General features: G+C 47.8%; 1 protein-coding gene across 1 annotated transcript in view; it reads right to left on the reverse strand.

Moving 5' to 3' along the window:
* PAIP1 (poly(A) binding protein interacting protein 1) overlaps window positions 1-27,301 on the reverse strand; it is a 659,103-nt gene that overhangs the window by 119,756 nt on the left and 512,046 nt on the right. Inside the window, exon 9 of the mRNA XM_085638605.1 lies at window positions 1,835-1,928. Within this exon, the coding sequence (XP_085494731.1) occupies window positions 1,835-1,928 (94 nt within the window). The remainder of the gene's footprint in view (window positions 1-1,834; window positions 1,929-27,301) is intronic.

The raw sequence follows: 27,301 nt of genomic DNA on the forward strand, positions 1-27,301 counted from the left end.
GTACGGGGCCAGAGGAATTGATCCCAGAGTGACAGATTGTTCCCAGTCACCATAACCACTGTTTTATCTCTGTTTAAGTTGAGACAGCTTGTAGCCATCCAGCTGGTCACCTGTTCCAGTCAGGTAGTTAGTCACTTTAACACTGCCCCTATAACTCCACTTTTTCCTAACCGCTAGCCTAGAATGGAGTGGGAAAGCTTGTCAAATGGTGCACTCAAATCCAAAAGAATGAGCGTAGCTGTCCCGCCCAGGTCCAGTGTCTTAATGTCCTCGGTGGCCAATAATAAGGATGTCTCTGTACTGCAACCAGTGTGGAAACCAACCTGCGTCTGGTGCAGTAGGTTATTGTAATACAAAAAGTCAGAGAGAACACCATCAATCAATGTTTCTACGATATTGCTGACCCCAGGAAGTAGAGAAATGGGTTTGTAATGTTCTGCCTTATCAGGGTCCAGGGAAGGTTTCTTCAACAATGGGCAGATGAATTTATGTTTTCACGCATCTGGAACACAACCGCTCTCCAGGGAGAAATAGTAGATGAACATTACAACAGAAGAAACAGCCTCCCCTCCTTTCAATAAAATGTCAATGGGAGCCAGGTCTAAAGGTGAACCCGACTTAATGGTATTTGCTGCTCTAAGGATGTCTTCCTTAGACTGTTTTTGGATTAGTGGGAGGTCCACCACAGGCATTTCTACTGTGGCATTGTTTTCTGATTTATTGCAGGGATTTGCTGTTCCTGAATTTGACCTTTCCTAAAAAGTGATTGGCCAACTGCTTACAATGTTCCTTAGAGAAATGAGGGCCAGCCCCTGCAATGTTTGGTTTTATAAACGAGTTGACAATGGCATATATTTCCTTGGAAGGGTCTGAAGATTGATTGATCCTGTCAGCATAGTCATTAAGCCTGGCTCTACGGATTGTGTACTGATACTTTTTCCATGCTTTCTTATAGACTTCCTTGGATTCCTAATCATACTGGTATCTCCTGCTTCTTTCAAGTCTCTTATATTCTTTCTTAAACTCCCTTATCTCAGGCGAGAACCATTTGACCCTGGTTCTTGCCCAGGGGGTTCTGCGGACCTTCTTAGAGATAAGCATCTCTAGTGTTGAATTAACCCACACTTGGAAGTTTGAATAAGCGATGGCCAACGCCGCCATCTAACCTGGGGGTGAAATTCTCTAAAGCTGTTTTCCAGCATGGGATGTCCAATTTGGACCAATGTCTGATGGGTGTCACAAATGAGCTATTGAATTTGGGCCCTTCCATTTTAGAGATACAGAATGGGATCGTGGGATGATGTACATATTGGCAACAAATATTGCCAACAAACGGCCACATCCCACAGGTAGCAGTGGGTGTGTATGGCTTTCCGGAAAAAAAAAACATACAATCGCAATTGTTCCAAAATCAAAGAAAGCTGAGAACGTCTAAGTGCAATAATGCATGATGATGATACCTGCATACTTGGAAGTAATGTGGTAAAAAGGTTTGGAGGAATTAAATACTTCTCAAGCAACATTCATTTCTAAGGAAAACCCTATACCTTCCATCAAACACTCTTCAGATATTTTTTAATGATATTTTTAACAGCAAAAAGTACACTTTTCTAAATAATATATTTAAACAAATATAAATGTAAGTCTTTTAGCAAGATTGTTTCAAGCATTACATAATTCACAGGCCCTTTACAGTGCCTGTAAACACAAAAGCTTAAATGTAAGATACATGCAACATGCCCTATGAATTTGCTCCAAAACACCTCACACCCTCACAAAATAACATGCACAATAGTTTTTCCCACTAAAAAATACAAGCAAACAGTGAACTTACAGATCTCCACCAGCTGATAAATCTGTTCCATTTTCTTCAAATTCCGAAAATAAATCTTCTCTATCAAGCAGCTCCTGATACTTCTCCTGATAGTCTTCAAATATAAATCAAAAGAAAAATAAGACTTATTTCTGCCACATGCCGCACAATGGCAACTTCAAATAGTCCAAAAACATACATCATGCAGAAATGTAAAGCGCGCTATTACACGGGAGGGTATCCTGGCGCTGAGCAGGTGCGAGTCTTGCACACCAAGGGCCTATTGGACTACTCGAAAAGCCAGGTCTTCAGCTGTAAATGTATTTGTATTTCAACCATCTCAAAATCAACTTTGCAATATGAAGGTAATCGTATACTGCTCCTACAATATAACAACAAGAACCGGACCATCACCCCAGATTTTTTTTTTTTTGCCTTTTAGCTGGCTTCAGAACTCTGTGCACTTTACTCCTGCTAACCAGTGGTAAAGTGCTTGTGCGCCTCCTATCAAGATGATGTGTGTATATATATATATATATATATATATATATATATATATATATATATATATATATATATATATATATATATATATATATATATATATATATATATATATATATATATATATATATATATATATATATATATATATATATATATATATATATATATATATATATATATATATATATATATATATATATATATATATATATCTCTTTATTAATGATATGGTTCACACAACATATACATGTTTTTATTATCTGATAGAGACATCTAGCCGCAGATTCCTTTTCTTCGAATTTCCCAGGTGTCAGACTGGATCTGGAATATTTTCTTAGAGCAATACTCATGTAGTCACCATGTGTATCCTGATCTATCTCTAGAAAAGGACTTTCTCTGTACTGCATGTGGGTTTAGACTTTGTTTGGATTCGGTCTCCATCAGTAGGTCCACTGGGGTGCCTACCATTTTGGCGGCACTGATAAATGCTCGCTCTTTGAAAAAACACTATCTGGATGTGTTTGAGCTGCTGCCCGACAATTCTTTGGATTTATTGTTTATTACAGAGACCTGGTTGGACAGTTCCTCCGATCCTATTATTTCATTAGCCACTCCCGGGGGATATAAGATATGTAGATTGGACCGTACCGAGGGAAGGGGGGGTGGGGTAGCTATTATGCTCAAAGAAAAGTGGGATCTCCTTAGGTGTGATTCTAGCGCCTGGGGGGAGTGCGAAGCCCTTGATTTTACTATTCGCTTTTCGGCCCATTTTACACTGGGGGGTTCTCTGATTTACCGACCCCCTGGCCCTGCGAAGGCCTTTCTTCAATCTTGGGGCGAGGCAGTGACCGCACAGGCTCTGCGCTTTTCCCACTGTATGATATTGGGCGATCTTAATATACATCTTGATCAGTTGAACTCTACGGATTCCTCAGAGTTCTTTGATACTCTTCAGCTTGCCCATCTTTCTCAATGGGTCTCTGGACCGACCCATCAAGGGGGCCACATTCTGGACCCTATCTGTTCTTATTTTTCCATCACTGCTGACGATCCCCTCCCAGTTTCTTGGTCTGATCATTATTTGACCTTTTTTTCCTGGGAGGTGGCTTCAGCTAGTCTGCCTGGCCCTGCTTCCCGCAAATCAGCATTTAAAAGAATTGAGCTTTCTAATTTTGCATCAGCTTTGACTGTTTGTAGGCCGGTACTTCCACAGGATTTGGAAGGGAGTCTCCTAGCGTTTACCAATTGGGTTCAGTCCACTATGTCGTCCATTGCTATTCCTACTTCAGCGAGGCGCACCAGGAAAACTCCTTCTAAACCGCGGTACACAGCTGAGTTGACACTATTGAAACAAGATTGTAAAAAATTGGAACGCTCATGGTGTCTCAGCGAGTATTGCCCGGTGACAAAGGGTTTGCTTAGACAGAGACAGAAAATGTATTATGCTGCTATCTCTCAAGCTAAAAAGGACTATTATGCTGTTCACATTGATCAAGCTCAAAACAATTCAAAGGAAATCTTTGCAATTGTTCAGAGCTTTATGTCACCTATAGCACAATCATGCCCTCTGCCAGCCACAGATGCTTGGTGTGATACGCTGGCTAATTTTTTTATGGACAAAATTCGAGGGATTCAAACAAGCTTTATATCATGTCCATCTAATTCTTTGTCATACTTCTCTGCTCCCATCTCCCCGAGGCACACTCTGGGTAATTTTTCCCCGGTTGATCTGCCTAATACATTGAAAATTTTGAAGGGACTAAAATCTGGCTCACCAGCAGACAGACCCCTGTCCCGCCAGATTGATGGCAGCTGTAGCGGAGGTTGTTAATCCTGAGGTTAACATCATTATAAACTACTCTCTGCAAGAAGCCCGAGTTCCGGATGATTAGAAGAAGGCTAAAATTCTTCCCTTATTAAAAAAGCCGGCCCTCAATCCCTTGATTCCTGGGAATTATAGGCCCATTTCTCTTATTCCCAGTCTTGCCAAAGTCTGTGAGAAGGTAGTGAATAGGCAGTTGACTGAGTTTGTGGAGAGAGTGGACATCCTGCATCCAGCTCAGTCAGGCTTTCATCGTCTCACAGTACTGAATTGGCGTCGGTGAAAGTGTTTGAAGCCATTGGAGAGTGCCTTGATGCCGGCAGTAGAGCAGCGTTTGTGCTGCTCGACCCGTCGGCTGCTTTTGATACGGTTTCTCATTCTTTGCTGCTTGACCGACTCGCGGAGATTGGTGTTTCAGGGTCGGTTGTGGCTGAATTAGGTCCTTTTTGGAGGGCCGGGTACAACAAGTCTGGCTGCCACTGACCGAGTCTGCCTCTCTGCCAGTTACTACTGGGGTCCCACAGGGGTCGTCCCTTAGCCCCCTCTTGTTTAACATCTATTTTACCCCTCTAGTCATATTGGCTGAGGATCGGTGGGATAAGGTGATCGCCTATGCTGACGATACCCAGTTACTTTTCACCTAGAAAAAGGATGAGGATTCCGTGGCTCCTGTTCAATTCTGCCAGTCCTCAGTTTTTAAGTGGCTTGCGGGCGCCCAATTAAAATGCAATGAGGACAAGTCGGAGATACTCTTTTACGGCAACTTTCCCTCTGGCTTTAGAGATCTGACCTGGCCGTCTGAGTATCTGCCACCATCTTCCAGCAGCAGTATTGCTAAGAACTTGGGAGTTTGGTTTGAGGATAACTTATCTTTTGCCACCCAGGTAAAGAGACTCTCTGGGTGCTGCTTTGGCCTTCTCAAAATCTTGAGAAGATTTCTTCCACTTCTCCAACAGGAGGCGAAAGAGACAGTAGTCTGCGCGCTCATTCTATCCCGCCTTGATTATGCCAACGCGCTTTATGTGGGGATTCCAGCATACTCTCTTAAACTTCAAGTGGTACAAAATGCAGCGGCACGGCTTTTGGGAGAGATTTCTCTAAGAAGTAGCATGCAAGGCTATCTCCGCTCCCTTCACTGGCTCCCTATGGCGGGCCGGGTGAAATTTAAATCTATTACTATTGCCCATCGTGCCCTGCATGGCCTTGGGCCTACCTACTTGCAGAAACTGTTTTCCTTTTATGTTCCGGGGAGACTGTTGCGCTCCTCCGTTCTCCGCTTGGCAAATGTTCCCCGCTTTCATCGGCATAGGCTGGGTGGCTGTTCTCTTGCTGTTTTGGCGGCCCAGGCCTGGTACGCTTTGCCGCTTGCACTTCGTAATACTGAAGATCCTGTGGCTTTTAAAAAATTGCTAAAAACTCATCACTTTGCTTAGTTTGGTCGTGCTCTCAGTCCCCTGTGCTCGTGCCGGGACACTCCTTGGAGTAGCTGTGAGCGTTAGAAAATGAATTAACATAACATAACATAATACTCCTGAGCACCAGTAGGTGGCGTTGGTTGGCTCCGCGTGACATCACTGTCGTCATCCACACCATTGTGACGTCTGCGTCACCTATATAGGCACCACCTTGGCACGCTGTCGTCTTTCCGCGCCAGCCAGCACAGATCCACGAAGAGAGCTACCCTCTGTCACTTTTTGACAGGCTTTTTTCGGCGTATGGTCGACCCCTTTTTGGTGTGTAGGTTTTTAGGTCTTGGCTAGCGTGGCTGCGCATATGCGCAGCTCGCTCGGCGAGATTTAATGTCTTTGAGGAGTTTCAGTAAAGGGCTTTAAGCCCCGCCCCTCTTTTCCATTGGCTGGTGTCACCGTTTATGCTAAACGGTGGCCAGCCATTGAAAAAGAGCTTTCTATGTTGCCTCCCTTTGGCTTTTTGGGACGGCCTACTTGGACTCCCTCACCTGCTTTCCTCCCGTCGCAAACGTTTTCTTATCTTTATGGGGCAATATGTTTCAAACACATGGCCCCATAAAGACAAGCTCCGGCGCGATCCTCTTTCGGAGTGCTTGTTTTTTAGGTCTCGCTGAGTCAGCGCCGCATGCGCTGCTTGGAGGGACACTTAGAAGGTGCCTTTTCAAAGTGCTGCTGGCTGGCCTAGCGCTTTCGTTCACGCGAGCAGCCGGCAGCTTTGCACTATGTACAGCCGCGATCACTTTCACTTTCGCGTGTGCAGCCTATTTTCCCTTTTCCCATCGAGCGCGCGCACACCACTCGCATCCACTTTTTGCTCGCGCTACTTGAGGACCTGGGCAAAATCAATGTTATCAGTGTGCTTCATAACTTCATACGAAAAGAACTGGCCTCTTTTAAACCGTGATAAGCCATATAAAACATTTTAAAAAATCCCCCTTGCCTTTGAGGTACACTTGAGTAATCTTATTAACTGCTTTTACAGCGTACAAAACAGCTTGGCCCACATTCTTAAATTTCCTCAGTGATGTATGAATTGTAGTGTTTTCCTAAATATAAAAAGGTGTACAGGCTAAACAGTGCAGTTTGAAAGTAATCAAAGTAACCATGACAATTTATGCTTCATAATCTATACACTTGATGGTAGCATTTTATTCCGTCCACTTATGTCATATGACGCACCTCCACAGGGCGTAGGCTTTCGGACCATCATCCATTTGCCTTTTTTTGCACCCGAATCTCTTTGTACTGTAGAAAGTTTTCAATCTGTTAAGTAAATAGTCTGCAGTTTTTTTTAAAATGCTCCAATAATATAATTGATCTATTTTATATAGCGTTCACATTACTTGGAAACTCACTTCAGTGTGCTTGATGTTGGAAAAAAGATTTTAGGATTAGTGTACTTCTGTGGCGGTGCCCTAGGGAAGGGCCCTGATGTGGGCTTTGCCACCACGTGCATTTCATGGCTTGGAAGGAAGGCTGTGGAGATGGCCGGCGACTTGGCCCTGACATTGCAGGTGCTGTGATGCGGCCAGGGCTAGCCGTGTCATTGCGCTTTTGTACAGTCCCTTTGCTGTTACGTACCACCCTCCACTTGTCCTTGTCGCCCATTATGGCCCACTCTCCCATTGTCGGTGTTGCCTGCCCCGGCCTGACATAACAAAAAACAAGCATTGGCATAGCCAATAGGTCTCGCCTTCGGGACCTTGCATAACTAAATACTTATAAGGTTCCAAAGGCGAGACCTATTGGCCATGCCAATGCTTGTTTTGGGTGGCGGTGGGGTCCGAGGGGAATGGGAGAGTTGGTTTGGGCATATTATTTGTAATGTTTTATGTGTGACTTTACCAGTCCGGGTTTCAGGATGCCGATTCTGTGTGGGGTCAGTTCCTTAGCCCCTTCTAAGTACTGGTGTTATTACTATCCAGTGACTTAGTACTCAGTATGTCGACCTCTGAAGGCTGAAAGGGTTGGTTGGCCCTTGCAGGGTTTGACCCTGTGCGCTGCAACACCAGCTGTCATCAGAGAACCCTTAAGGGGCGGTAACAGATAGAAAGGTTCGCCACAAAGGGCATCCGCTTTTAAGTAATTTAGCCATCAGATCACGCGGCTAGGGGCTAGTAGACAGGGGGGGGGGGGGGAGGGGGGGGGAGGGCTCTTCTCTTGAGGCTCTGTGCATCAATGTAAAAGCCAAAGCTGCGACAGGCTGAAAGATAGAGATCTGAAAGGGTGACTGTATATGAGAGCGCCTTTTTGTTGCACTTCACAGCACCGGGCTAGTGAATGAGCAAGTGGCAGCTGTATGAGGAGGGGGGGCGGATGAGGAGCAGCAGGGGTAGAGGGCAGACTGGGAGGGCTGGAGAAAAAAACTTGGAGAGCAGCGTAACGAGATGGTGAGGTCATGGCCCCAGCAAAGCCCTGAAGTGGATACTTATTTAAGGGATATAGGACAGGGATTTAAGTGGGCCGGGTCCTGCCGGTGTATAAAAAGCAGGTGCCCAGACGGGTCCCTATTGGGATCTCCATTTTGGCTTCGCCCTCATCCTCGGTGAAAATATATAAATCTTAATACTGCAGCAGTGCCAGCCTTCCCTGCCTTTGGCGCAACTTCAAAGAGACTTGTTTTAGTAGTTTCAATCTCATCATTTCAGAACTGAAGCATTTTCAATAGTCTATACAACAAAGCCATAGATGTTGCTTATTCATCTTACGAAACTAACAACCATTGACAAAGCCAATTGTCCTGGCAACTTTTTAGTGTTCCCCAAAACAACGATTCTGCAGACCACCCATGCCATACAGCACCTCCCCCAACAAAAACATATTTCCCTTGGCACTCTGACACCGCATACAGTGCTACTGAAAGAAATGTAATAATTAAACAGAATGCAAAGGAAGATAAAATCTCATTGAACAAGCGTTCCGTCAAAATAGTCCCGTCTGTTTCACATGCAACGCGAAACGCTACATTCAGGGTTTATTTGTCATGAAACTTTGCAAAAAAAGGATTTACCCACCAAACCCACCTCAATTTACAAGAGCTTGTTTCAGCGACACGTTGTTGGCAGGAAAATAAAAAGAAAGTATTCGCAGACAAATAGCTATAACCTTTACACTAGCTTCACAGACTGAGGATTTGCCAAATGCCCGTGGAGCTGCCCTTGAGTAGCATTGCGGGGGGCACTCTCGTTTTGGGAAGGGCAGGGGGCTGGGAGGCCTGTGGCAGGCCGCAGTCAGCCAGCTGTGTCGTCCTGGCTCCGTTCCGGGAGTCCAGTGCCGGGATTTGCGCGCCACCCGCTGCTCGGTGTTTGAATGTGGAGACAGGTTGTGGCGGTAGATTATTGTGTTCACGTTATGCTCTGGCTCAGCACATTCTGCAGCCACCTGTAAACACTCACTCGCCAGCTTGAAGTTTTGTGTTGCCAACACGTCGGAAGGGGTCAACCGATGATGGCTGAAGGTAAGGACGGGCCAGGGGAGGTCACCAGGTCTGGTGCTTGACGGACACGGTGGTGGACGCTGTCAGTGAGGGCGAGGACGGGGCTACGCACCCTGCTTAAGAGAGACCGCTTTGTGCAGTGTGTTCCTGTAGTGTTACACAAAAATTGTTGTAGGGACTGCTTCTTAATAAAAGAGCGCAGCTTCCCCTCTAAGTTACTCGCACTTTAGTGAATTGGGTGGTCAGTGTTTTAGTTTCTCTTTGGCTCCTGAATTGTTTCGGACAGAGACGGGTACGCATCTTTGAGTTTGCTAAGAACTCCCCTCCGTGTTTATAAATGCTGTATTCCTACTTAAGCGTGAAATTTCTACTTTCGGTGAACATTGACAGCTTTTAGCTTTTGCTTCACAAAATACCCCTCAGTGCAATGGAAGTCAATTAACAAACGCACAAAGTTCTGAAACATTTTCGTGCCAGCTCGCCCGGTGGAACGACCCCCTACGTTTTATTTCTACAGGTGAATTCCCACAGACACCTGTCTGGTGCTGAAGATATATTCAAATATGGAGCTGGTCACGTGCTGCGCTGTTCATAACTCCGAAGCAGGCGGCAGAGGGAAGCGTGCCCTCTGCCTGCACCTTTGCCAACCACTCACCCTCCCTCCTTGGATTCTCGGACGGCCCTTTGTGTCTCTGGCTCTCGTCATGTGACCTCTCTCCTCACAGACAGACAGAAGCCCTCCCGAGTTGTTTGCAGTGGGTAACTCCAACCACTGCCGAAAACACATTTCCCAACTTCTCAAGGCACGTCTTTCGTGCAACCTACACACACATGCCCCATGCTTTGGACTTTATAGTCTCTGCCAAGGCGGACAGGCTTTTCTTTCTCTCTGTATGAGTTGACTGGATCAAATCGCTCCTTTTTTAATACTATTTTTTTTTTGCTATCTTTCCTACACCTGCCGGGTGTTACTCTTTCAAAACAATGCATTTTTAGGTTGATGCACGACAAATATTGTATCCTCTTCGGTTTTCTTTAGCAAAGTCTCATGGGAAAGAAATAACTACTTGTGATTGCTAAACACACAGCGTTAATGTTTACTTTTGGGGTTTGACTCAGAATCCAATTACTTGTCTCGCTCTTTCTTTTATTAGTGTTTGGCAGGGAAATGCAGCTGCCAGCCTTGTGTTGGTCCTACCAGTGCCCTTGTAGTGTTTTTTAAGGAGTCATTTTTTAGTTCATTTTTCACAATATTTAAGTACACATTATCCTGTGGTATTCCCTTATTCTCATCCTCACAGTTCCCAAAGCTGTTTGGGCATAAACTACAATTGGCAGCGCCCACTCCCCATCAGATAATGACCGGTAACAAACTATGCATACACCTTTCAACAAGGGAACCCCTTTTTTCGGATACAGTATCCTATGTTGTCTACTTTCCTAACTGCTGTTCACCAGCTGGTTCCTGCTACTGTAGTGTTTTGCACAGCCAGCAACTGTAGATCAATTCCATGCCATCTTTCTATGCGTCACACTGTTTATTCACCTCCCCAGCTTGCTCTCACTGTAGACTTGTTTCTCTTGCTTCAGAGATGGAATTTTTTGTTGTCATTGTACATACAAACACGTGGTATAATACAAGGAAATGCACACAGGGAAGTGCACCGTGTGAATCTAAGCATATTTGAAGACTTCTACCACAGTCCACTAAATCAAGCTTTACACTCGTGTCTGTTAACAAAGTGTTTGAAATGTCCCTTTCTGGGTCTTCTTCCTGAATCGCATTTTTGATGGCTATAGACCCCTGTGTACTTCACCCCTGCTAATCAGTGGTAAAGTGCTTGAGCCCCTTGTGTTTGCCATAAGTTGACAGGATATGCCCAGACGTGGGTCCCTTGCTCACTTTGCCGCTGGATTCAAGCTAGCCTGGCTGATGAAGGGTGTTATCCAGAAACCGGTCCCAGGATGCTTGTTTCCGGTTCCGGGAGGACCTGGTTTGGCAGTTTGGGCTGGACTGTTCCCATGAGCTATATGAGCAGTGGAGGAGGGTCTCTTCCGGCATCAGGATATATCTAAAGGTTGGAGGAGAAGAGACAGAGAGCCCGAATTCCCTGGTGGAATTTGAGATGCCTACTGTGGAGGAATTCGGTCAGGTGGCCCTAGGTATTTCCTCGGGTTCACCATTGGACCCTTTGCCTCCTAAAATTTGAAAGGAGCTGGGAGGAGAATTGTTCCCTGTACTCCACCTTATTTGCAATCAATCTCTTCGTTCTGGAGTAGTACCGAGCAGCTGGAAGAAGGCACTGCTAACACCTCTTTTAAAAAAGGCAACTTTGGATCCTGCCTGTCCAAAAAACTATAGGTCAATTTCACTGCTGCCTTATCCAGCAAAAATCGTTGAGCGGATAGTTAGTAGATCATTATCTAAATATCTGGAAACTAACAGGATCCTAGAAGATGTGCAATTCGGGTTTCACCCTGCACATGGCACAGAGACTGCCCTGGTGACAGTAATGGATGAGCTTCGTGTGCGGGCAGATAGAGGTCAAGCGGTGGTTCTTATCCTGCTTGACCTCTCTGCCACGTTCGACACGGTCAACCATGGCATTCTTCTGACAAGATTGAGGGAGGTGGGAATATCAGGGATCGCCTTAAAGTGGTTTCAATCTTTTCTCTCTGCTAGGAGTCAGGCAGTGGCGATTCCTCCATATCAATCTAATTTTATTAATGCTTCGCATGGCGTTGCTCAGGGCTCCGCGATCAGCCCAATTTTATTTAATATATACTTGAAACCTTTGATCCCCGTTATAAGGGCACATAATATTAACATTGTTAATTATGCAGACAACACTCAAATGATCCTCTCCTTGGAGGGAGAACAGCCCACATCCCTTGAAGTGTTTCATTCGTGCATGCGAGATATAACTTACTGGCTAAAGGAAAACTCATTGCAATTTAATGTTGAATTCGGAGCGTCCACCGTTGCCTGTCGACAAGGTTCGGAATTTGGGTATCTTGTTTAATAATAAGCTGACGCTTGAATCTCAGGTTAATAACACCGCGGGGAGCTGTTTTGCTATTATTAGAGTCCTTCGCAAAATATTCCCGCTCTTGCCAATCCATGCGCGAGTATTGGTAGCCCAAAGTACCATCTTAAGCCGATTAGACTACTGTAATGCTTTGCTGCTGGATTCTCCGAGATATCTAATAGATAGGCTCCAGAGGATCCAAGCAATTGCAGCTAAGTTGGCTTTGGGGAAGTCAAGACGGTTTTCGACCTCCTTGGCTTTGGCAGAACTGCACTGGCTTCCGATATTGCAGAGAATCCAGTTTAAGTCCCTCTGCATAGCTTTTAAGGCCTTGCATGGATTAGGACCGGAACTTTTGCAGAGGAAATTTGCTTGGTATGTCACTGAGAGAAGCCTTCGCTCTTCGTCAGCTAGACTAGGGAAGGTGCCAAGATTAAAAAAAAAAAAATCTGGAGGCAGAGCTTTTAGCATCTCTGCCGCCCGATTATGGAATAAGCTCCCGTTGGAAATGAGACATCTGGTTGATCTCTTGCCTTTTAGGAAGAGATTAAAAACCTGGCTCTTTCCTAGTGCATGATATGGTTATTTTGGCATCTTCCCGAAACAGTAGTCTCTCAGTGTACTTATATGCCAGCGCCAGGATGCCTGATAGGTGATAGTGCGCTCTATAAATGTTAAAAATAAATACAAAAATAAATAAATGAGGCACAGGGTCAAGACTGATTAGCATATAGCTGTGTCTGAACTGGGGTGGCGAAGTGAGCTAAAGAACGATGATGGATTCAACCCAGATCTGTGACTGGGGGTGAGTGTCTGAAAAGTTTCAGCGCTCCGTCCATCATCTCCTTGTGTTTGCTTTGTTCGCCCCTCTTTTAAGCATGATGAAATTGGTATACATCTTATTGGCTCATTTAATTTACCTACATGTCCCTGGTACTTGGTACAAAGTGTAGCCAGGGCCTGCAACTTAAATGTCAATATTGGACTGTAGCACCCTCTGTGCCAGCCACTACACTGAGGTCTTCAAACTGTGGGCCATGCATGGGTTCCCAGGGGGGCGCAAATGGGCCTGCAATTACATGTAAATGAAGCTAGCCTGGAAGCGCAAAAGGCACTTTTCCAGGCTGTCTTCATCTACATGAAGCAGTTACAGCGCATAAACAAGCATTAAAAATGCAATAGGTCTCGCCTTTCATTAAGTTAAAGCCATTTGCTTTGCTATACAATACCATTAGCAAAGCAAATAGCTTTAACTTAATCAAAGGCGAGACCTATTGCATTTCCAATGCTTGTTTCCTCATTTCAAAGAAGACTTCTGGTATCAAGCCGTGCAGCGCCTTTCACCGCGCCGTGTCGGTGACGTACCCGCAACTGGCCTGTCCCTTGTACTTGGAGGGCAACCACAACTCAAAGTCGTGCTCCAACTGCCGGGCCACGATTCAGAAATCTTTGAGAGCGGGGTCCGTAAAGCTGCTTGCGGCCTGGCGCTCGGCACCGCGTCAGTTTCCCCAGATGTCTCGGGCAAGAGGAAGGTTTGGGCACCGGTCCGGGAGTCCCAAGTCTTCGTCCTCCCACTTGAAGTTGTCTAGTCGGTCAGATAAGAAACATAAGAAATGTGCTACGACCTCTCCCTATCTGCTGGCCAACGTGACTGAGGAGTCTCAGTGCTCTAGGCCTAGTTCCTCGGAAACCTGTGCCTGTGTCTGCTCCGCACTTCCAAGGAGCTGGAGTGACCCCCACCCAGTTCAAGGAATTTTATGATGCCATGTGCCTCATATTTGGGAAGCCTGACCCTACCGGTACGACTTCGGGCCCCAGAGGCTCAGTGGGGGCTCCATCAGGTTCCACGCCGGCAGCTCTGATGCGGATTTCCTCCTCATATATCCATCGATGGATCTGAACCGATGAACAAGTTACTTACCTTCGGTAACGATGTATCTGTAAGAAACATTAGTTAGTTAGATTCCTCACCTTAGAATATCCCCAGGCGTCAGACTGGATCCTGAAGATTTTTCGTCAGCAATACCCCTTGCGCGTCGCTAGGCGTCGTCTGCGGCTCCGCGTCCGTCGTCGGCGTCGTGCGCCGGAATGATGTCAAAGTACTTAGACGCCGCCCTCGCGCGCTGACGTCAGTTCTTGTACATAGCTTTCCGCGCCAGGAACGCAGAGCCATGCAAAAGACCGACACTGGTGCCAAAAAATTCTAGGGCCCTGAAAGGGATAGCCTTAACCCTAGATGTCAGTTCGCAGAACGGGGAGGATGGGTGGGTCGGTGAGGAATCTAACTAACTAATGTTTCTTACAGATACATCGTTACCGAAGGAAAGTAACTTGTTCATCTGAAAGAAACACGTTAGTTAGATTCCTCACCTTAGAATAGATACCCAAGAGATACCAACCCCGTAGGTGGGTCTGCAAACCAAGATCACACCAGAAAGTCCTGGAGGACAGAACAGCCAAAGAAGCCATCCCTCCGGACTTGGCTGTCTAGGCAATAGTGCCTGGCAAACGTGTGCAGCGAAGCCCACGTCGCCGCCTGACAGATGTCCTGCAAAGGGACTCCCCGTCCCAAAGCAGTAGTAGCCGCCGTGGCCCGAGTAGAATGGGCTCCCAGCCCAACAGGAGGGTCCTTTTTCGCCAAGGAATAACAGATTTTTATACACAAAACGACCCACCGGGAGATGGTCCGTTTGTGTACAGCTTTTCCCTTCTTTGCACCCACGTAGCCAACGAAAAGCTGGTCGTCCACTCGGAACTGTTTTGTGCGGTCCAAATAAAAGGAGAGCGCACGTTTTCGGTCCAGACGGTGGAGCCGCTCTTCCTCTTTGGAAGGATCCGGAGGCGGGGCAAGGTGACAGATTGCCCAAGATGAAAGGGGGTCACCACTTTCAGTAGAAAGGAAGGACGAGGCCGAAGGACAACCTAGTCCAGATGAACAGATAGAAAAGGAGGCTTGGACGATAGAGCCTGGAGCTCAGTCACCCGTCTAGCCGAGGTGATGGCTACCAGGAAAGCAGTCTTAAGAGTGAGAAGACGAAGAGGACAATTGTGAAGAGGCTCAAAGGGAGCGCACATCAGGAATGTTAAGACAAGATTCAAGTCCCACTGAGACATTACGAAAGGGACAGGAGGTAACGTGTGAGTAATGCCTTTAAGAAAGCGTGACACTACAGGGGACTTGAAAAGAGAGGGCTGATCTGACAGCCGTAAGAAGGCAGAGAGGGCAGCAAGATAACCTTTCAAGGTGCCCAGGGCAGAGCCCTGCCGGGCCAAAGAAAGGAAGAAAGAGGAGAACCTCAGAAAGAGGGGCGGAAAGGGGATCCACAGCCTTTGCTGTGCACCATGCCACAAATTTGTTCCACCGGCAGGCGTATACCGTCTTTGTGGAGGGACGCCTGGCTGCCAGAATGACATCACAGACTTCAGGAGGCAAGTCAAATGGCATCAACTGCCGCCGCTCAATCTCCACGCATGAAGGTGGAGGCTGGACAGGTTCGGGTGGAGGACCGTCCCCTGCTGCTGCGACAGAAGATCCTCCCGAAGGGGCAGACGTATCTGAGGATCGGTCAACATACTGAGTATCTCGGGATACCAGTACCTTCGTGCCCAATCCGGAGCCACCAAGATGACTTGGGCCCGGTCGCGCCTGATCTTCAGCACTCTGGGCAGAAGTGGTATAGGCGGAAAGGCGTACAACAGACCGCACCTCCACTCGCGACGAAAAGCGTCGCCGAGCGAGTGCCGCCTTGGAAATTCCAACGCGCAGAACTGCTGACATTGCGCGTTCTCGTCGGTGGCGAATAGATCTAACCAAGGCTCTCCCCACTGCTGAAAGAGACCTTGCGCCACCTCGGAGTTCAGACGCCATTCGTGATCCATCATGCACCGGCGGCTGAGTTCGTCTGCTCTGGCGTTCAGAGAGCCCGCCAGATGTTGAACCACCAGGGTGACGCCCTGGTGTTCCAGCCAAGTCCAGAGGCGCAGAGCCAGGTCCTGACAAAGTGTCCACGACCCCACCCCGCCCTGTTTGTTGCAATACCACATGGCGGTGGTGTTGTCCGTGAACACCTGCACGACACTTCCCTGGACAGAGGGAAGGAAGGCTTTCAGTGCAAGTCGGATCGCTCGCAGCTCCAACAAGTTGATGTGGAGGCGAGACTCCGCCGGAGACCAGAGGCCTCTGATCTCCGCCACCCCATCACAGGAGGGACGCATCCGTCACGACGACATGCTCCGGTAGGGGTAGGGAGAGGCTCCTGCCCGTGACCCAATCGCGGTCCGTGAGCCACCACTGCAACTGCTGTGCAGTGCCCTCCGAGATCAAGACATGGTCGGACAGGTTGCCGTGATGCTGGGCCCACTGAAACTTCAGGTCCCACTGCAGAGCCCGCATGCGCCGCCTGGCGTGATGCACTAGTAGGATGCAGGAGGCCATCAGCCCCAGAAGCCGCAACACTAGCCTGACCGAAACCCAGGATAGAGGCCGAAAGATGGGAATCGGGGCCTGTATATCCCGGACCCGCTGTTCCGGCGGATGAACCCGGAACTGCGCCGAATCGAGAACCGCTCCGATGAAGAGGAGCTTCTGAGAGGGGCTCAGGTGTGACTTCGGCACGTTGATGGAAAACCCCAGCAAATGCAGGACGTCGGCCGTAGTCTGGAGGTGGGGGACGACTGCCTGGGGCGAGCCTGCCTTCAACAGCCAGTCGTCGAGATAGGGGAAGACTGGAACCCCCGATCTGCGCAGATGAGCTGCGACCACCGCCATCACTTTCGTGAACACCCGAGGGGCACTGGTAAGGCCGAAGGGGAGCACGGTGAACTGAAAGTGCTCCTGACCCACCGTGAACCGCAGGTAACGCCGGTGGGCCGGCAGGACGGGGATGTGGAAATATGCGTCCTACAAGTCCAACGCTACCATCCAGTCTCCAGGGTCTAGGGCAGCTAGAACCTGAGCCAAAGTCAACATTTTGAACCGTTCCTTCCGGAGGAAGGCATTGATGTTCCGGAGGTCCAAGATAGGGCGTAGGCCCCCTTTGCCCTTCTTGGGAACCAGAAAGTAGTGGGAATAACAACCACGACCTACTTCTGGGCTCGGAACGCGCTCGACAACCCCCTTGGCCAAGAGGGCCGAAACTTCCTCGTGGAGAAGATTCAAATGATCCCCCGAGATACGGTGGTGCTGCGGTGGCATGGCTGGAGGGGTCGTCTCAAAGGGGAGGGAGTAGTCCCTTCGGACGATTTGCAGCACCCACCTGTCCGACGTGATGGAACGCCAGTGGAGCAGGTGATGGCGAACTCTGCCGCCCACTGGCGTGGAATGGGCCTTAAAGCTCGGACTGGGAAGGCTTTGAGGCGGATGCTGCCGGGGTGGATGTGGACTGACCGCGTCGTCCTCCGGTACCGCCTCGGCGGAAACCACGTCCGCGACCGCGTGCAGGCTGGTTCTGCGGCCGGTGGCTAGGCGGACGTGAGGAGGTGCCCCTTCCTTGGCCACGAAAGGAGCGAAAAGCGGAAGTTTGTGGCCGCGGGGCCGAGAGGCCCAAGGACGTGGCCGTAGCCCAGGAGTCCTTGAAGCGAGCCAGCGCACTGTCCGCTTTGTCACCAAAAAGGCGAGCGCCATCAAAAGGCATGTCCATGAGGGTGCTCTGGACATCCCCTGAAAAGGACGTGGACCGCAGCCAGGCGTGACGTCGAAGCGCCACCGTGGTAGAAATCGCCCTACCCAGCGAGTCCGTAGTGTCGAGTCCACATCGGATAGCATGGCGCGCTGCATCTCTCCCATCGGCCAGGGCCGAGGAAAGCCGCGCCCGGGCCTCCTCCGGGCACAGTGGCAGCACGTCCTCCACCGCATCCCACAGAGAGTGGGAATAACGGTCCAAGAGACAGGCGGTGTTCAAAGACCGCAGGCCCAAACTGAGCGAAGAGAACAGCTTCTTACCAAACTGTTCCAGCCTCTTGGAATCCCGGTCCGGAGGAGCGGACGGGAAGGAGGATTGGGAGGTAGAGGCCTGGATAACCAGACTCTCGGGGGTGGGGTGTTGGGACAGAAAACTGGGGTCGCCCGGAGCAGGGCGGTGGCGCGTGGCAACGTTCCTATCCACAGGAGGGACTGTGGAGGGCTTGGACCAGGTGCCCTGCAGAACGTCAGTGAGGGCCTCATTGAATTGCAGCAGAGGCTCAGTGGAGTATGCGGCAGACTGAAGCACCCCAGTGAGGATGTTAGTCCTCACAGCCACGGCAGGCAGCTCAAGCCCAAGGGCTTCGGCCGCCTTGCGCAGCACCACAGAAAAAGCTGCACCCTCCTCCGAAGCCACAGTCGGAGGAGAGATGAATCCAGTGTCCGGAGAGGTATCCAACCCACTGGCCTCCCCCAGTTCATCTGCCCAGTCCTGTGGAAGTTGGCTCTGAAGGGCCATAGGGTCATCAGACCCCTCCCAGTCGCCCCCGTCATCTGATTCCTGGTAAACAGGAGGAATGATCGGAGCCGGTCGATAGACAATATGTGTCTCTAGCGGCGTCTGATGAGGCATCGGACGGCGCCGCATCGGCGTCGGGACCGTACAGGGGCTGAACCGGGGATCGACGTCGACCGGAGCCGGCGTCGGGGGTGGTATCGGCGTAACGAGGTCGACCGGCGTCGACGGGGGCCCAGGCTCTGGCCCCACCGGGGACCTGCGGCGTCGGTGCCGGAGCCTCCAACGGCGCCGGGGCCGGAGCCGCCGGCATGCGAGGTCGCCCAGTCGAGTCCGCGGGGCCCGAAGGCGCGCCAGCAGGCGTCGACGGCGGGGCCAGGCTCCTCATGGCCGAGAGGAAGGCACTGACCTCCGCCGGCGTCGCGTCAGTCCCAGGGACCGTCGGGTATGGGGACTTGCGCGGCTCCTGCGGAGCCACGGGGGTGGAACCACCCGGACCCTCGGCCGAGTCGCGCGACGGGAGTCCGAAGAGCGGTGTCGCTTCTTGGACTTCTTGGAGTGCCTCGACTTACCCGAAGACTTCGAGCCAGACGAGTGACGATGTCGAGTGCGGCTCCGCGACCGATCCTTGGACCTCCTCCTGGACCGGGATCGAGAGCGACGCGGAGCCGAGTGGCGAAGCTCGAGAAGCTTGCGGGACTGCTCCCGCCTAGCTTTCGAGGTCAGGGCCATACAATCGGAGCACGACGCCGCGTCGTGGTCGAGGCCCAAGCAGTACAGGCACCGGCGGTGATGATCGGTCACCGACATCAGTCGGTGACAGTCGTCGCAGGCCTTGAAACCAGGCATCCTACCGGCACCAGAGTCGAGAATTGACCAAAAAGAGTCAAAAAAGTTAGTCAAAAATTGACTAAAGGGGTAGCTCCCCCGGATCTGCGCTTACTGGCGCGAAAAAAAAGAAGAACTGACGTCAGCGCGCGAGGGCGGCGTCCAAGTATTCCGACGATGTCATTCCGGCGCACGACGCCGATGACAGACGCGGAGCCGCAGACGACGCCTAGCGACGCGCAAGGTGTATTGCTGACGAAAAATCTTCCGGATCCAGTCTGACGCCTGGGGATATTCTAAGGTGAGGAATCTAACTAACGTGTTTCTTTCAGATATGGACCTCCATTAGCTCCAGTATGGCTGAACTTCACTGGCTTCCAGTTAAACACAGAATCTCATTTAAAGCTCTGTGTTTCACGCACAGGACAAGGTATCAGAGGGGTCCCAGTTATCTTTTCCCCCGATCAAGGCTTAAATTCCTTCCCGAGCACTTTGATCTAGAGAAGCAGCACTGGCAGTGATTCCCAGAGCACATCGTGCACGAATGGGGGGCTGCTCCTTTGGTCTCTGTGCAGCCAAGCTATGGAACTCAATGCTCTTGATTTTCCTGACCCTGATACTGCTTAGCACGGGGACACTCCTTCGGCGTAACCAGGCGCTTTATAAATCCTAAATTCATTAATTTAAATCATGTGAGCATACTAATAAGCCTTCTGAGAAGCGTTAACTCATTAAACAGCCATAAAATAATTACAATCATACTAGTGTTAAAGATGCTAAAAATTATACAACTGAAAGTACTGTGGAACATTTCCAAACAGGCTTCATGGTATATAGGGATGTAAGAAGTTAAAAGAGCAATATGTTATAAACACTTTTTTCTGTTTGCATTTGCCAATAGCACAATATTGTAGCTGCCATACAAATACGTTTACAGCATATTGTCTAAAACACATGCTGCAGACAGAAAACATTACTTACCTGTAACACTCGCTTTGTGCCTTTAGTGTTGTACATTAACATCTTACTAACCCTCCTCTCCAAGAGTTTTCAGGAAACTCGATCAGCTATTTCAAATGATCAAGTTCAAAACCACACAGCTAAACTGAGCTCTGAACCTAATAGTGAAAAACAATAATCTAACAATAGAATATGTAGCACAACCTCTATAGAGATCCATTAAGGTGCCGGCACTCCGACATTTCCAATTCCCAAAGACTTAAACCCTTCAAAAAATACAAGGTGGCCACTGACCTCATGGCTACGTGTGCTTGTTACCTTAAAACCAATGACTTTGTAAGCTGGGTTTGTAGTGCCCCCATGGTTTTTGCTGCATTACTATCTTTCTCCATCGAAAGGAACACTGAGAAGGTTATATTTTAGGCCAGATCACAAATACATTGAGCCATCTCGTTGGTTTCTCGAGAGGCGGTGTCTGCTGCTTCGGGGGCGCCACGAATGTTGATATTTATTTTCCTGTTTAAGCTAATTTCCACAATTTGTGAAAGCATCTGGAGGGGTGCTCTAGTAATTCCTACATATCCCTCCCAGAAGTGTCTGTCATACATTGAGAGCAACAAAACAGTGTTGGTTATGGGCTACTGAATGCTGGCCTCGACAGCTCTCACTGGCCAGCAGTATCGATTAACTGTCAGGTGGAGGGGCATCCCCTAAGCTCCATGGAAAAAGCCCTATTGTGCACCATACACTTGACCCTAGCTGTGACAACTCTTGCTTTGGCAGTTTTTGATAGAGCATTTGTAAATGCTTCTGAACACAGGCAGAAACTAGACAGACCACTCTCACTAAGACAGTGTGAGGAAGCCATCATCTTCCTCTCCCACATAATGCTTCACCTTATGATGGTCTGTCATACACTGGTGGATTGTGCACTATACCGTGGTATCATCAGGCAGCAACAAAATGATGGGACATGGCTCCAAAGAAGGGTAGTCTGATTAGTTCATGTTATAGTTGTGCCATGGGTCATCATCTATGGGTGTTGGTTCTGCGTAAGAGTGTAACTGATCCGCTGTGGGACCCTGATACGAGTCTGTATGGTGTGGGCTGTATAGAATTGTTTTTGGGACTGGGATACACCTTGAGCTCATCGGAGATCATCTCCTCAAATGTTAACCTGCGTTTTTTGGCTTGAGGTTGGCCAGTTAGAGAGATGACCGTGCTAGAATGTGACCAGAGACTGGGTCTATACAAATCTTACATCAGGTTATCAGTCCATCTTCTGCAGACGGCGTTCACCTAGTCATGCGGTCAACTTCGAAGTCAATCTCTGTTCTGAGGCATGCATGGTAGACTCTCGGCACTGAAGTGGAGTGTCTCTGCATCAAGGATCGGGACTCATGGTCTAGAGCCAAGACTGACTTTCGGGGCCAAGATGACTAAGTAGCGGTGGCGGGTGCCAACAATTGAGGCCTCTTTGGCGGCTGATTGGGGTTTGAGGCATGGCGTTCTCTGAAGTTCCTTGTCCTGGAGCAGAGGCTATGTTTAAGGTCAAACCTCGGTGAGAAGTTCCTCTAAATGTGCTGCCTGAGAACTCAGAGGTGTGGCCTCTGTTCTTGGCAAGGGTTACATTACGGGCCCTCAAGAAGCATACTCTCAAGTCTGAGCCATTCAAAAAAACATACCTTGGACTCCGTCCTAATACACAAAAAGGCGCTTTCAGACTGGGAGCGGAAGTTGTACATCGCTTAAGAAGTTGTTGCGGTCTTCACATCGGTCCTGGATCCTGCTTCAAGCTGTCGTTCTGGTCCCAGACACAGGGCCATTACCTTAATTGCTCCACTGCCTGCTCGAAATATCTTGGTAGGTTAACATCCAAGTGCAAGTATAATAAAGTGAAGAATTTCACTCCAAGAGTGAGATCAATGTCGATTCTGATTCAATCAGCAGCAACTGATGACCAGGTGCCAACACCAATGTCAGACCCTAGGTTGACATCAGCAAGTGCTCGCCCGATATTAAGCTTTAACATCATGAAACCACAACCAGCTGCAATCTAAACCACCCCCTACTACAACCCAACTATCAGAGGATGCTCCAGTTTCTTTTTGGTCCGAGCTCTGATCTTGTGAGAGAACAGGGTCCACCCAAGGATACTGTTGAAGGTGAGGAGAATGACTTACCCACCCCTCGTAATACAGATGATGTGTTAAATCTTGACTTACAAAACATCAGTGGGCTTGACACCTCCCCTGAAACAAAGCTTGATCCGTTACATGGGCCACCAAGAGGAGAAAGTGGCTCATTTGCAGTGTTGGTACAGAGGACATCAAGGTACAAGAAATTTAGATGTCCTCTAGTGAAACTGAAAAAAATGTTTTGACAGAGCTTTTGTAGACTTGTGCCTTGAGACCCTAATAGGTGAGTAGTGCGCTTTAAAAAACCCCTGATTGAGACTGTGCCAGCAAAATCATAGGCCTTGCTTCCATTAAATGATGTCCTTACAGATACTTTGAGGATTACCTTGTCAAAACTATTTTCTTGTCCGCCCATTATTAAGCAGGTGAGTGGACAGGCCACATAGATCTGAACCAGGTGACACAGATTGTCTCACCAAGCACATTACTCTGGTAAGTCTAAATATACATGTTTCGACCAATAAGGTGAGTTCTAATTCATGTCTAACCTATCTCACGGGTACAGAATCTAAAAGGGTTGATGCTTTTGCTAACCAAATGTTTTCTTTTGTCTGTCAGTCTGGCACTGAAGTTCTTAAACAAAGTCTATCTGTTGGGTCAATATGCACATTTCTTGTGGGACACGGTCAGTGAGATCTTGCCAGTAGTCCAGAAGGATATTACTATCTCCTTGGCTCATACAATCCATGATGGGCAGGATGCTGCAAAATGTCATTTGCACACCCTTAGATATCATAGGTTGCATGCATTGGCAGAGCAGTAGGTCCCATTGTTGGGCTCAGCAGACAAGCTTGTATGAGGTCAAACGGATTGTCTGGAGATTTGCAGGCATCCCTGATGGACATGCCGTTTGATGGGTCTCACCTCTACAGAGAAAAGACTGACTCCGCTCTGGAAGGCTTTAATGATAGTAGGGTCACTGCGCATTCCTTGTGTCTCTTGACCCCTGCAAACCAATTTTCCCAACTGCTCTGCAAAGATAGGGGCTAATCCAGGGTCCAGCCCATAGGCAGCGACAGCCTTCCCAGCCAGTGATGCAGTAGATAGCCCAATTCTAAAGCAGCACTGGAAACAATTACAGAAGCCAGCTGGTGCACCAGTCTTGCAGCTCTTCTTCCCCTACGCCAAGGGCCAACAAACCACTTTAGTTTGTCCTCAGCGGCTCACACCCAACCAGTGGGGGGCAAAATTCAGTACCTTCTCCGAGACTGGCTATCCAAAACGTCCAACAGATAGGACTTGTAGATTTATTGATTCCTCTCCTTCTCATCAAGTAGCCCTCCTGCACCAGAAAGAATTTCGGTGGAGCATCTGTCCATCTTACTGCAGTAAGTTCACGTTTTACTCTTGAAGGGTGCCACAGAGTGGGTCCCCTTTTCAGAGAAAGGGAGGGGTTGTTATTCCCACTATTTCCTTGTCTGAAAAATGACATAGGCCTCAAGCCCATGCTGGATTTTCGACCGTTGAACGCATTCCTGTGGAAGGACAAATTTAAAATGCTCATATAGGTTAAAATCGTATCTGCTCTGGACCTGTGAAATTTCCTTGGTCTTGCAAGATGCATATCTTCATAAATACTGCATTACCAGTGATGTTACCTGTGGTTCAAGGTGGCCAGCCCTGGAAGACCAATTTGAGGTGCTCCCTTTGTCATTCATCTCCACCCCTTGGGTGTTCACTAAAGTGATGGCAGTGTTAGCTGCCCACTTTTGGAGGGCGGGAGTTCCTGTATTCATAATTCGATGTCATTTGAGATGTCAGAAAGGAACATGTCATGGGTGATGTAACATGTTAGGTCACAAGCTGTGCATTGCGGTGCGCATGTTATAGTTTGCTCTGCTGACTTTACCTGGCAAATTTTGGTTCAAAACACTAATGCAGTCACTGACATTCACTTAACTATATAACTATAACGTTACCTTTACCTTCAGATTTTTCAATGAATTTCTACTTTAAAAAATTAAAAAAAAAGATTTTTTTATTCCACCTGTGTGTGTGTGTGTGTATATATATATATATATATTCAGTGAAAAAACCATAGGTTTCACACATGTTATAGTTAGCTGGACATTTTACTGATAAAAAACCAATGAAATTCCCCCGTTATAGTTAGTGCAGGCAACTATAACTCACGCGACCGCAATCCTCTGCTGATGCCAATACTGTATTTAGACACTTATTTGCCCATGTCTTCTTCCATTAAATTTTAGCTATACATATATTACAAATATTTTTTTTTCATAAAGACACATATGTCATCAGCAGAGGATTGCGGTCGCGTGAGTTATAGTTGCCTGCACTAACTATAACGGGGGAATTTCATTGGTTTTTTATCAGTAAAATGTCCAGCTAACTATAACATGTGTGAAACCTATGGTTTTTTCACTGAATTTGCAAGGTTTTTTAAATGCTAATTCCGAACTATAACGTGTGTGAAACCTATGGTTTTTTCAGTGAATTTGTACGGTTTTTTAAATGCTAAGTTACTTTACGCCATTCGTGGCGTGCGCGCCCACTTAACGCAGTTCGTTCCATGCACGCACCGTAAGCTGCCACAGATATATATATTGATTTAAATGCTATTTTCTCAGGAACTACTGAACAGATTTACACCAGACCTACAAAAGGCACTTCCTTGACCTGAGGACTACCTCTCTGCCAAATTTCAAGTAACTCTGTTCAGCCGTTCGGGCTGTAGCTGTGTCTAAAGGTCCTATGGAAAAATGCATGGGAAAAACGCGTTTTGGGACCCCCCTTTTTTCTCAGCCCCCGCTTGACGAATCCCCCCGAGACTTTCAGGGTAGGAGCGGAGCGTAGCGCCCCACCTATTTTGAAAATTTCGCGAGGATTCGTCGACCGGCGCCAAAGTTATTCCAAATAGAATGTTGCGGTTTTCCTATGGAAACAGGGTCCTAACTATAACTACCTACTGGCGACCGCCAGTAGGTAAAATATATATATATATATTCACTTAAAAAACCATAGGTTTCACACATGTTATAGTTAGCTGGACATTTCACTCGTGAAAAACCATTGAAATTCCCCCGTTATAGTTACTGCAGGCAACTATAACTCACGCGACCGCAATCCTCTGCTGATGACGTCAGATATTACATCACTGTATTTAGACACTTATTTACCCATGTCTTCTTCCATTAATTTTTAGCTATACATATATTACAAATATTTTTTTTTCAGAAAGACACATGTCATCAGCAGAGGATTGCGGTCGCGTGAGTTATAGTTGCCTGCAGTAACTATAACGGGGGAATTTCAATGGTTTTTCACGAGTGAAATGTCCAGCTAACTATAACATGTGTGAAACCTATGGTTTTTTAAGTGAATTTGCAAGGTTTTTTAAATGCTAATTCCTAACTATAACGTGTGTGAAACCTATGGTTTTTTCAGTGAATTTGCAAGGTTTTTTAAATGCCAAGTTATGTATTTTTTATTTTTTTTTTAAAGTTTTTTCACCGTGCGTGTACCGTACGCGCACGGTGCGCTTTGCGCACCGTGTGCGCGCGCTGTGGGCGCTTGGCGCACATGATGCGTTGTTCGTGCCGTGCGCGTACGGTGCGATTTTTCGCAAAAATGTATTTTTTTTTTTTTTTTACCCTTGGGGGTCCTTCAGTGACCCCCTGACAAAGGCTAGGGGGTCAGGACCTGTCCATCATGCCCCCTTCTCACGTTTTCCCCCTTTGTTTTTCATTGCCTCAGACTGCGAGAGACAAAATGGCGGCCGACACTTCCTGATTTCGACCGATTCGAATGTTTACTGACATCTAACAACCAATCAGACTTGCGCTCGCGCACGTCACCATGCACGTACGGTATGCTTACCCTACGCGCACGGTGTGCGCTTCTAGATATATATATGCTTTTAACTGCAATTTTCTCAGGAACTAATGAACAGATTTACACAAGACCTGCAAATGGCCCATCCCTGAACTGAGGACTACCTCTCTGCCAAATTTCAAGTAATTCTGTTCAGCCGTTCGGGCTGTAGCTTGGACTAAAGGTCCTATGGAAAAATGCATGGGGAAAACACGTTTTGGGACCCCCCTTTTTCTCAGCCCCCGCTTGACGAATCCCCCCGAGACTTTCAGGGAAGGAGCGGAGCGTAGCGCCCCACCTATTTTGAAAATTGCGCGAGGATTCGTCAATCGGCGCCAAAGTTATTCCAAATAGAATGTTGCGGATTTCCTATGGAAACACGGTCCTAACTATAACTATCTACTGGCGACCGCCAGTAGATAATATATATATATTCACTGAAAAAACCATAGGTTTCACACACGTTATAGTTAGGAATTAGCATTTAAAAAACCTTGCAAATTCACTGAAAAAACCATAGGTTTCACACATGTTCTAGTTAGCTGGACATTTCACTCGTACAAAACCATTGAAATTCCCCCGTTAGTTAGTTCAGCTAACTATAACTCGCGCGCCCGCAATCCACTGCTGATGACGTCACATATTACATCACTCATGACATGGTCAGTGACATCACTCATGACACGTGAGCGCACGGTGCTCGCATATAGATATTTATGTAGTTTTAACTGCAATTTTCACAGGAACTACTGAACAGATTGACACCATATATGCAAAAGGCACATGCCTGACCTGAGGACTACCTCTTTGCCAAATTTCAAGTAATTCTGTTCAGCCGTTCGGGCTGTACCTTCGACTAAAGGTTCTATGGGAAAATGCATGGCGAAAACGCGTTTTGGGACCCCCCTTTTTTCTCAGCCCCCGCTTGACGAATCACCCCGAGACTTTCAGGGTAGGAGCTGAGCGCCCCATTAGTTTTGAAAATTTCG

Source organism: Triturus cristatus, chromosome 2_1, assembly GCF_964204655.1.
Source record: "Triturus cristatus chromosome 2_1, aTriCri1.1, whole genome shotgun sequence".
Lineage (NCBI taxonomy): Eukaryota > Metazoa > Chordata > Amphibia > Caudata > Salamandridae > Triturus > Triturus cristatus.